This window comes from Malaya genurostris, chromosome 1 (assembly GCF_030247185.1).
Source record: "Malaya genurostris strain Urasoe2022 chromosome 1, Malgen_1.1, whole genome shotgun sequence".
NCBI classification, from domain to species: Eukaryota; Metazoa; Arthropoda; class Insecta; order Diptera; family Culicidae; genus Malaya; species Malaya genurostris.
The window spans coordinates 46,535,872-46,548,601 of record NC_080570.1 but is presented as its reverse complement, the minus strand read 5'-3'; the positions used below and the strand labels follow the sequence as shown (position 1 = coordinate 46,548,601).

Sequence of the window (12,730 nt, the reverse complement as noted above, 5' to 3'; positions counted from 1 at the left end):
GAGGAATCCTGCATTCGCCTTAACTCCAATCCGTGAAATATTTGTGGCTTGCCATACTGACGACGTGTACAAAGTTCCATTGATGTCAGAGCAAATTGATCTTGATTTTATTGTTTTTTCTGTAGCTAACTTCTGAAATTGCAGAGTTATTAGTACAGAAGTGGCGTTAACAAGTGTGTTTTCAAACTCACAAATGCTACAAATAGTTACATATTTCGTGCTTCGCGAAGAAGTAGACAGTCGAATCGAATTGTTTTAAACAACACTTTTAATACAATCGCAGAAGTTTTCCAATGCTGTTTACGTTTCATTTCATTGGACATTATGAGCGTTAGTCTCACCTTATTGTTCATCTTCGGAAAAACTGAGCGACCAAACGATTTTCGTAGGAGACCATATTTCACACTGATCGAAACTACAGAAGAAGAAAGATAAGCATATAGCCATACTGTGCTGATAGCTTTGTTCACTTGGAATTGAATCAATTTCTTGACAACGGAAAATTCGACGCCATTTGTTGATTATATATTCTCATTTCAAAGTTATTCATTATTGCTGTCCCCACTGACTGTGTTGAAGAAAATACGAATAAGAACTTGTTGCTGAAACGTTGACTTAAAATTTTCACTTTTTTTTAACAATGAAGATCAAATTAATTTTTGATTGTGTCATTCTTCATAGTATCGAGTAAATAATTAATTTTTCGTTTCCATCCTTATTTTAGTGCCAAAAAGCCAACCCCAGTGACACCAAATCCGTGGGTAACCGGTGGTCCACCCGGCGGTAAGGACGCCGTCCTGGTGTTCCGAACCAGTGCACTTTCCCCGGTTAACGCGAATAGTTCCAGTGACGACACGGCGCTATCCTCGTCGGGTTCCTCCGCGCCATCGGTCGACACTGCAACGAGCTCGAGTTACAGTGCCGGTTCCACCAAAGAATCACCCGTCGTCACCTCCTCTAGTGTTAAGGACGCCAAAAATTTGAAGATACTCGCGACACTGCCTAAAAATTTCAATGTTCAACGAAAATCCGATAGTATTAGCACCTCTAGCAATAATAACGAAGACGATGATGACGATGACGAAGACGATGAAGATGACGATGAGAACGAAGATGAAGGCGATAATGATCAGGAGGTAGAGGGTGAGGGTGAAACCGAAGAAGACGACGATGATAATGACGAGGAAGCCACTTCGCAGGACGAAGCTGGTTCCTCGGTGGCACCGACCGCGGGAAAGTCGAAAAAGCGTCAACTGGAATCGTCCTCCTCGTCCAGTTCTCTGAGCAACGCATCCTTGGCTAGCCGAGACGGGGATGAACCGGAAGTGGAGCTACCCACCTCCAAATCGGAACCGATGTTGGTTGTGGCGGAGAAAAAAATACCCAAAATAAACCAGGAGAATAAAGAAAACCAAAGCGTAGGGAAAACGGAAATGCCTGCAGCCAAGCTGAATATTTTCTACAAATTTGTCAACACGGAGACGCGGCTTCTGCGGAAGATTCTTAGCGCTCACGGAATGGCCGAGAGTGGTTCCGACAGTACCGATTTCAATCTGCTGTGGACGGGCATCCATTTGAAGCCGGATATTTTGCGAAACCTGGCACCTTACCAGCGAGTCAATCATTTTCCCAGGTGAGTCGGTTGAATTATTGTTATTATGTTGTAAGTAAATATTCTTCCGTTATTTACGAACTGTTCCAATCGTTTGCAGGTCGTACGAACTGACACGAAAGGATCGGCTGTACAAAAATATAGAGCGAATGCAGCATCTGCGGGGTCTGAAACACTTCGACATAGTTCCCCAATCGTTTTTGCTGCCACAAGACTACAAGGAACTGATTGCAGCCCACAACAAGTGTCGCGGTCCGTGGATCGTAAAGCCGGTTGCATCCAGCCGGGGACGAGGCATTTTCATAGTCAATTCGGTAGGTTTGTTTGTACTTTAGTTACCCATCGAGCGGAATAACTAATCAACTTTTGTGAACGTTTCAGCCGGATCAGATTGCATCGTACGAGCAGGTTGTTGTGGCCAAGTATATTACCGATCCGCTGTGTATTGACGGGCACAAGTGTGACATTCGGCTGTACGTTGCGGTGACCTCGTTCGATCCTCTGATTATCTACCTCTACGAGGAGGGTCTCGTGCGGCTGGCAACGGTTAAGTACGACCGAACAGCCGAAAACCTGTGGAATCCGTGCATGCATTTGTGCAACTATAGCATCAATAAGTATCACACGGATTACATCAAATCGAACAACGCTGGTGATGAGGATGTGGGTCATAAGTGGACGCTCAGTGCGCTGCTGAGGCATTTGCGAAGTCAGGGATGCAATACGGAACAGTTGATGCTGAATATTGAGGACCTGATCATAAAGGCAATCTTTTCCTGTACGCAACCGATCGTGGCGGCTTGTCGGATGTTCGTGCCGCATGTCGGCAACTGCTTCGAGCTGTACGGGTTTGATATTCTGATAGATGATACCTTGAAACCGTGGCTACTAGAGATAAACCTTTCGCCTTCGCTTGGCTGTGATACTCCGCTTGATACGAAAGTTAAGGCCTGTTTGCTTACCGATTTGCTAACGATGGTCGGAATTCCGGCAATCAGTCCTCTGCAGAAGGCTTGCTACGATAGCAAAGGGCAGAAAATTAGAAACCTAAGTACACCCTATCGGAGGGTTAATTCGGCTGATTTTGTGCACACTACTGGAACAAGTGGGAAGAAGGATCCTTCCCAGCAGCACGGTTCGGAGCCACCGAAAAAGGTTCAAACAACACTCAGTGTGCTGACGATGGAGGAGCTGAAAATCGTTCGTTTCGCTCGAGCACAGTACGAACGGCGGGGTGGGTTTGTGAGAATTTTCCCCACCAGTGACAGCATGATGCGGTATGCTTCGCTCTTGGATCCCGTCACGGGTGTTCCCACATCAGCGGTTACATCGAACGGTAGTGGTTCGTACCTGATGATAATTCCGCACAACTACAATCAAATGCTACACTCGCAATTGTTTCCTCAAGGCAGTGAATCGGAAAATCGTATAGTTCATCGCATCCAAAAATATGAACGTGCTTTGGAAAGTTCACTTCCGATAACCATCGGGCCTAAGCACACGGCTCCGAAGTGTGTAGACGAAGCGAAACGACTCAGATTACAAATTAGGAAACTTATCGAAGCGGGTCACGAGCTCAGCATTCTGCAGTCTAGGCGTGCCTTCGGTTTGTATTTGGAATATATTCTGAAGCGACTTTCAACCGAACCGAAACACGCCCACGAGGAACTGGTGATGAAATTTCTATACCGCGTTGGTGCACACATGAAAACCCCTTTCTTTTTCCGTAACTTCGGAAATAAAGCTCTCGGCAAGGATCGTGGAGCGATGGTAGCCAAACAGCTGGGTGACTATCTGCATCTGTACAGCAAGGAAACGGAAGCATTCGTCGATACTTTCGATATGGTCGGCATGGTACCGATCAAGCTGTTCAACGACTTCTTGATGCAAGCCGGCGAAACGGATGTCGAATCGGTGCTAACGCTACACACCAATCTCACCCAAACGATGCCGTTTCTGTACACCGGCTGTTCGTCCAGTGTCCCGCCGACGCCTCCGATTCCGGTGGGAGCACATGGTTTCCTCAAAGCGTTACCGTGTATGGCTCCCGGCGGGGCGAACAAGGAGCTGATCCGGCTGGATCCGCACTACAAGAGCAATGAGCAGCAGCGCAACAGCCGAACCGGTTTGAGTACGGTGGCAGCCGGACGGTCGGTGGAGTTCCGTCCGGACAAAAATGTGCGGCTGTCGCCAATCAAACGTAAACCGCCGGTCGGTAACATGGTCAAGTCATCGCGGGAAAGAGACCAGCGGTCCAATTGGTTGTACTAGAAGGGTGAAGTTACATAGTGTTTGAGTTGAGATTGTTTTTCTATCGTGGGGAAGCGTGTTTGCTGGCGCAAATCGTCGCCGATGCGGTGCAAAATTGTTCTTTGATTTATGGGTTTTTAAATAACAGCTTTTTCGTTTTTATCATATGCAAAGTTCCTAATTGTTAAAGTGTTATTTTAATCAAGGAATTTGTTAGTTTATTTTCTCGACAAGCTTGTTGTTGTTTATGTAACGAAAAACAGCTTGTTTTTTTCCTCCTACGACCTATTCAAATTAACCGCATTGAGTTCTAAAGTATCCGTCCGAAATTGGGATTGTAATTAATTTCAAGTTTTAGACAAATCTACGTGAAAAATCTCAATTATATTTCACATTTTTCAACTGAACAGAAAATAATGTGAGATTGACATGTGTACTAGAATAAACATACTCTTCGGCGACACACCTACTGCTTAACTCGAAAATTTTTATCAAAAATGTAATCGATTTTATTAAAATTCACAGCGCTTCCTGGCTACTGATCTGATCGAATATTAATTGAAATATTTGCTCGAGAAATCTTGACCGTTGTGATAGTTAAGCATTGCCGATTGCAACCGGTCGATATTTTTGTTGAGAACATCTTAAAGTAAAATGGATTAAATGATACACCCCAAACCTTCGTTTACGAACCAAAGCTGGGGTTCGTAATTCAAATCATTTCGTGAAAAAATTATTAATATTATTTGGAATTTACAGCGTAAAAAAAAATCATCATACTCATCATATGGATACTTTCGGATCGGATTTTATTATTAGATGCCGAAATCGATGTTTAAAGTCGTTCCAAAATCAAACATTCCGGTTTATTGATATAAATTGAAACCCCTTACTATACAGTACGGATGTTATGGTTATATGAAGAAAACGATTTTTGAGGTCTATGCCAAATCTAAAATCACGACTCTCGGGCTTAACAATACGCGAATTTTCAGTAAAAACTTGGACTTTATGTCTCAGTCTTTCGACAATATGATCAGAACAAGAATCATAAAAAGTTTCTTGAAGACAGAAACAATATGAACACTTTTATAATGTTTTTATCCAGTTTTCGCACTGAAGCATTCCTAGACGCCTGTATTTTGCATACGCTTTAAAAACAAAGAGAACAGATTAGTTATGTCGTTTTCGCTTGCTGCCAAACCCAACCCAGTTCCCACCCTAACTGCTGTCAAACTGTTTGTGTCGAATCGAATCGAATCAGTTTCGAACCGAATTCGAATGGTTTTTATTTTAGGTTTGCTCAAACCCCGGTGCTAAGTGAGAACCCAACAAAGTTTCATGAAAAGTGTTTGTTTGATGAAACTACCCTGGGTTAGTTTCAGTTTTCTCAAGCGAAAACGACATTAGTTTCAAGATTGAAAATATCGTGAATGAATTTCACTGGATTCGCAAGGCAGTTGTCGTATGTTCGAGCTCCGACCGGGATAGATTTCTGGTATCGGTAGGATTTTTACACGAGTTATAAAATTGTCCTCTGCACGCATTAATCGGTAACGAAATCTGTTGAAAGAGAGAGTCAAGTTCCGCATCGGAGTAAAACTACACTGGCTTTTCTTTGTCGCTTGATTGTTTCACCATTTTATATTGAACGTAAAGAATTTGCAATGATTCTGTACGCTATGATTCGGCTGCGAAGTCTTTTAAAACACAAGGGACTTCCACAGAGGCCAAGTAATGCCAAGACTGCTTTGCAGATTTCTTTCAAAACCAATGCCGAAGTTTATTACGTTTGGTGGGTTTTCTTTCAAGTGTTCATTAAACGAGGTTACAGCTTCAACTGATTTTCATTTTTCATAATTCTTAAGTCTAGATAACTGTATTCAGCGAACCATAGAACAAAGCCGATCAATCATGTAGACGTTTTTTCGGTGCTACACACGGAGTCTCCAAAAAAAAGTCGAAAATAATCTAGGCCTCCGCTGAAGACCCGCTCGTTGTTATTAGGGGTTTTGCACGAACATGACTTAACCTCACAAAATTCACTGAATGAACATCATTTGACAGCTATCGGTGGTTTGTTTATTGGTTCATTCTGTTTTTGATTATAGAGGTTTTAACATTGAAGTCATTCGCCTCTTTGGGTCAGAAAAACTTTCTGACCCTATGTACGGGGTAGGGAATCGAACCCAGGTGGGGTGCATGAAGGGCATCGACTAACTCATCATGCTATACCCGTCCCCATTGGTTTATTCTAATTTGAATACGTGTTAATCAGGTTTTGCTCGTACATGACATAACCTCACAAAAATGAACAAAATGAATCAATTTTGACAGCTGTCCGGGTTTGTGTGTGTTAATTGCGTTAATTCTAATTTGAATACGTGTTAATTAGGTTTTTCACCGTCACTGCTAACCTCAATCAAATGAACACATTTTGACAGTTCAGCAGTACTGTTTGTAAACATAGATTTTTTTGTTTGTCTGTTGACAAATTGAATGAGACCATTTACGGCTCATATCGTCTAAATAGAGTTTTAAAACATTTGTTCACGATTATCCGATTATCGGTTTGTTTTTGAGGTTTATTAAATGAAAGTCACTAGTTGAAAAGTGTAAAGATGATTGTTTGAGATGTGTTCTTCGATTTTTGTTTAAGCTTGTTTGAAAATAGTACCGCTGAACTATCAAGGATGAACTCTTGTTCATTTGTGACGTCACGATAAAAAATCTAATAGATATGTAAACAAACCATTGGTAAATGTCAAAAAATGAACATTATTCATTAGGAGTGCATTCGTGTCGTCATCGCGAAAACCCTATATAGTGTTTCATCACATGTTGTTCTGACTTAGCACATCAAGTGATAAACATATTTTCAAGCAAACCCTTCGCTAAGTAAGTTTTGAAGCGGGACATGAGTCGACTTGTGAGATTTAACATTGAAATGATCATGTGACATATTTGCATTATTTAAATTTAGAAAAAAAAAATAAAATATTGTTTTACAGACGAATAAAACATTAATTAAGAAGGCGTTTCTATCTGATTTCTATTTTGCGTCTCAAAATCTAAGAAAGCTCTCACATTTACCGAACAAATCATTGGCAACATCCTTTTTTGCGAACATCGTGCGCGAAAAAAAAGCAGCACTGCGCACCCAAACAATTGACATGATATGTTGAATGTGATGCCCGTGCGATGGCGTTGCTGAACTGAAGATTGATTTCGTTCCAAGCTGACAGGGTCTGGCAGGGTGCAACCGAACCAACTTTTAAGCAGTTTCTAGAATGCATTGCCAAGCATCTACGCAGTGAGAAATCCTACGCGGAACTTGTTTTGTACTTTTAGGTTCTCAAATGTTCTGCGTGTACATTTAAGCAACAAGAATGTTGATGTTTTCAGTAATTGAAGAACTTTTTGTTGCTTGCACACTTAAAAAATGTTGCATCTTCTTAGATGCACATAAAAGGAGCGTCGCGATTCACTTACATTCACAATACATAGCATGTAAAGATAAGTCATATCATTACCTTCGCAGTTAATTAAACTGAAGTTTACATCGATACAGACGCAAAATTTATATTTACATGTTAGTAGATGTAATATTGTGTCATCACCGAAGAAATTACGGCATACTTGAATTTACGTCAAGCGTAAATTTCATTTTTTCTAAGAGTGTGGGATTCAGTCGATTGAATACGTAAGAATGCACATTCTTTAAAAAAAAATGACATTTACGCTTGACGTAAAATCAAACATGCCGTAATTTCTTCGGTGATGACACAATATTACATCTACTAACATGTAAAACTAAATTTTGCGTCTGTATCGATGTAAGCTTCAGCTAAATGAACTGTGAAGTTAATGATATGACTAATCTTTACATGCTTTGAATTGTGAATGTAAGTAAATCACGATTTTTCTTTTATGTGCATCTATTAAGATGAAAATGTTTCTAAGTGTATAGTTTTGTTACACCCTGAGAAATTCATTTTCGCATGACGTAAATTCAAAGATGTCGGAATTTTTCGGCTAATGACAGAATATTACATCTATTAGCATGTGAACATAAATTCAGGCACAAAATTTGGATATCAACTACAGCTATATTAGCTGTAAAGTTATGGTTATGAATAAATTTTACAGGTTTTGAATTGTAAATTTAGGTGAATTGAGAGCAAAATGGCGCGAATTGTATGGGACAAAATGCTTAGGAATTTGTTTACAAAAATTATGTATAAGTTAACAATTTAATGAATAATAGTAAACACTCTTTAATCGGGCAATTATTTCTTCCGCGAAAAAACTAAAACATTTTTCAAACATAAGAAAGAAGCTATTTGAGGATGCGTTATGCACAGTTGTAAAAAAAATCTTGTGATTTTACATCTTATAAGATGCACATAAATGGAGCGTCGTATTTCACTCAAATTTATATTCTAGAACATGTGAAACTGTGTGATTTGAACAAAAACAAAATATGTTCAGCAACAACGCGACTTGAACCGAGAAACATTATATCAAAAAGCATGCCAGTTAATCGACTGAGCCACAGAAGCACATAGATGCTTGATGAATAATTGATACATATAAATCCATACAGCGGCAATTGGTACACAGAAAAAATAAGGAAATTTACACGACATGTAATTCAATGATACTTTGGAATAGACATCAATTGAATCAAAAATTTCGATGTAAAAGTAAATTAGAATGTCATGATTTTTCAATGATTTATATAACATATTTCAATTTACGCTTAGTTTTGTTTCAGAAATGAATTGATAAGTGAGATCTGAGAAGTTAGTTTATATTCAATTTCCTGCTCCAATGAAATAGATGTAAATATTTTCATCTGTGTAGCCGAATGCAAATTACACTCTAAGCCTGTAAAATTCTGTACGAATGGAATATTCCGTCATTTGACACGTTAAGTAGTTATGTTACCTGTAACGTTCATTATTTTTTTCTGTGTGCCCCATTGTTTTGATGATTGTTGACCCGTTGTTGATGATTATCCTGCCTCTGTTTGAAAAGTGAAATATTAAATATATTTTTCAAGCCATACAGCGAGTATTCGTTCGTAATTATGAAAAATAATTGTGACGGAAGGTAGTCATGCATGAAACTTCCATGAAAATCAATTGGAATATGTGTTTTTGAAGCGGATTGAATCAGTAGAACTTGAACACGCGTGTATTCGTTGCGTACTTGTCAATTCTGTTTCGAAAATATGCGTACTGCAAGGATTTTCAAGAATATTGTTTAGTCGAAAGACGGAGCAAAGCATTGGTATTGCATTCCTTTTGTGAAATTTGACCTTTCCTTTCAACAGATTTCGCAACATCTTATTATCAAATCCGTTCCGAAAATGTAAGGGTTCTTCAAGGAATATTGCAAAACCGGATGTTACAATTTTGAATTCAGAATCGAGCTGAAACATAGTTTTCCGGCAATTATTCGTCAAATCAGATTCAAAAATTACAGGACCCGAATATTATCATAGCACATATTTCCATATTATGTTAAAACACCTTTTTAGGAAGTAGGCTCGAAAAAACAATTTACTTTATTTCGAATTTGGTTCGTAAAATAACGTTATACGAGATTTGGTTCGTAAAAAGTAATTACGTAAATCGAATAATTCCAAAGAAAAAAGTACTTCGTAAATGAAGGTTTGGGTGTAAACTGTTTATTCTTTTCACGAACATCACACTGTCGACAGTTTTATTATTTCCTAACATTTGCAGAAGCTAGATTCAATGTCATTCTCAAAGATGAAAATAGAAGTGATCTATAGACTAATTGATCACCAAACAACGTTCTGGTGTAATGATGACAATTGGCCACACATTTATAAGCTTTCGTACTGGTTGTTCCTGAATCTGTAAAGGAATGGAATCATACACGAAGCAGCAATAAAAAAAAACATACGGCACTGAAATGGGATTACTGTGATCATCAGTTTCTCCCGACAGTGTAAAGAAGTACAGAGAATCTGTCCTTCATTGTATCTCCAAACCAGGGGACTGAGTTGTAAACCTGAACAAGAAACAATCGTCACAAGCTAGCACTAGATTTCAGAACTTTGAAAAAGTTTAGAACGATATATATAAACTAAAATTAAAGAGAAAACACCACTAAAAGCTAATGTTAGCCAAAGAATTGGTTTTAAGGAAAAGTGTTGTATTTTTAAGAGTAAAGAAAAATCAAGTCTAGTCACACAGTAGCGATTTCACGAAATATATAGAGGAACGATAGAGACGCAAAAGTGGTAGATACTGCAAATCTCCTCTCAACGGTCTAATGTTTGATCGAGTAATCATTATTTTGTTTGACGAAAAATAGCTTAATTCAATAACCTATTGCTCTACGAATCCAGTGCACTAAATGCAAAACTACATACATACATACATCCATACATACAACAACAACGTCAATCCAGATCATATATTTTTGATATCAACCGTTGAGCGTTTCAAGCTAACAGTAGTCAATCGCAGCTAGTTACTAAATTCCTCCTAGTTCCATAGTTCCGTCGAAGGTGAGACCTTTTTTTAAAAGAAATACTTCCACATACCGGTGTTAACGATTGTTGGTCCTCAATCGACGGCCCGTTTTACAAAAACCAAAAAAAAAAGTATAATAACAAACTAATAGCGGTTGAACGGTGGCACATATTTACAATTACCAAAACGCGAACATTTCTAAGCACAAAACAATCCGTTCACTTGTTAAAAACCAGCTTTCGTCCAATAAATCGCTAGGACAGTTTTGAGCACAGATCACAGTACCTTAAATCGGATTTTAAACATCGAAACAATAAAACCAGGAACATTCGTCTAAAATTTTACATGCACGCTTTTCGACAGAGACAAAACATGAATTGAATCGAGTATCAATAGATAAGGTCCGGCCATTAACGTTTACACCTACAGAAGCTTCTAGTTAGTGGTTCATCAATATAGACACTTCGCAATGCTTTCATTCGAAAACAAACAAATAAAAAAAAAAGAAACATAACCTCTCGAGATAAGGTTATCGCTACTATTCTAACATTACCGGTTAAAAATCTATATATCCGCTTACTTACCAACTTGCTTGATACTCACACACGATACGATAACTTGCTTGATTGAAATTATCATACTACGATAGGCACCAAGTCCTGGACTCTCTGACAGCGATAGACGGTACAGTTCAATTTGGACAGAAATCAAGTTTAATAAATTTTACTAATCGGATTGATTTGACGGTCGGTTCAAAGCATACGCTCCGGTGAATATCACAGCCTCAGCTGTCATGCATTTCCCAGCCGTCTAGTGTCAAGTCAAGTCTTGACATCCATTATTATCACAACGTCGCGCTTCACCGTTTCCTGATGTTTTTCACCAGCACCTCAGTCCTGTTAAGGCACGGTTAACCTTATCTGATGCTTTCACACAACAATTCCAATTTTCTCCAGATACTTCTTCACCGATTGGTCGTTTGCTCATAGCTCCTTGCTTTAGACGTAGGGCAATGAGGTCACCTAACCCTCGGTCATTTTCTTTAGCTTCTCTTGCACTTGTAGTAGTTGACTGTAAATTGGCCCCTCCTTTCAGTGATGGTATCCGTCGATGATTAACTTATCGAACGAAGTCAGGAGTTTGATCTACGAGAAATACTTATGTCTTTCGATACTCGAAAAAAAACTAATAACTAATCGACGATTTCCACGATTTCAACATCATTCAAGAAAACTCCTATGAAGTAGTACTTTAGGATATCACTGTTCTTTTTAACGAATAAACCTTCTCAATACCTGGTATCTACACTCTTCTAAGAGCTTCTTCATTTATCATATATCGTCAACTTTTTGACATCACGTAATTGCTTACCGCACCCAAATTTATAAGAGAACACTTCAAATCTCATGGGTTACTTTCACAATGGTTACAGATTGGCTATGATCTGTGATATTTGCAACAACCTCGATATGACAATATGAACACAGGAGTAATGACAAAGATTCCAGCTTCACCAGAAGATCCTAGTGCGTTTCGATGTTTGGATTTATCGTGATCTCTACGCATTTGTTCCCAAGTTATCCTCAACCTAATATGTCAACCTTGTCAGCTGTGCTCCTCTTCTTGTACCAACCGGATCAGATTTATGAACCATTTTCACTGCATACATGAATACTGTGTTCGTTGCAACATTTTCTTTTGAGTGTATTTTTTTATTACATGGGTAAGAATAAGATTTTGGGTAAAATAAGTTTAAAGTGTATTTTTTTATTCAATTATATAATATAAATTCAAGGCATACTGCTTAAGCTCTAAGATGCCCAGGGTATTTTATAATCTTAATTAACGACTAACTTAAAACTAGAATAGTATCATCAGATAATGTCATGTCGGGGTCGCGGATTCTCGAAAATCCAGCTGGCGATCTGCAGTGGCCGGTGAATTGAATATAGCATGAGAGTCTTTCAGATGGCGTTGGTAATGTTAGCCGCTTCCTTCGGTCCGTGTGGGTCCGCGGAAAACACCCCCAAGCTACGAAGACCCGGCGGGTGGTCTGCATGCTGGTTATCGACTGAAGCGGACTGGAGCGGTCGTCGTTCAAGAAATTCCATACCACCCAGAGGCGAGCTGGTAGTGGAACAAAAGTGAAGAAATGCAATTCCATGAGCTCAAGGAAGGTTATGGATTACTTCAAGCACGATTCTTGTTAATTGGGACGTGGCGTACTTATCTTCTAGTCGGTGTCTGAAGCACGCTCCAAAAAGATTCATGATTAGCAGATCGTCGTGCATCAAGGATCTTTGTGTTTTTCTAGACAAACAGCTCATACAACACACCATTTACATTGTCACTAGTT

The 12,730-nt window shown here is 39.1% G+C and overlaps 1 protein-coding gene across 4 annotated transcripts in view; it reads left to right on the top strand.

The window, feature by feature from the left end:
* The window catches only part of LOC131438781 (tubulin polyglutamylase TTLL5), an 87,377-nt gene extending 76,264 nt beyond the window's left edge, over positions 1 to 11,113 (top strand). For all 4 annotated transcript variants that reach the window (XM_058609050.1, XM_058609041.1, XM_058609059.1 and 1 more), the window contains exons 5-7: positions 725 to 1,633; positions 1,713 to 1,926; positions 1,994 to 11,113. In XM_058609050.1, coding sequence (XP_058465033.1) covers positions 725 to 1,633; positions 1,713 to 1,926; positions 1,994 to 3,883 — 3,013 coding nt within the window. In that variant the 3' untranslated portion in view covers positions 3,884 to 11,113. The remainder of the gene's footprint in view (positions 1 to 724; positions 1,634 to 1,712; positions 1,927 to 1,993) is intronic.
* Positions 11,114 to 12,730: the final 1,617 nt, after the last annotated feature.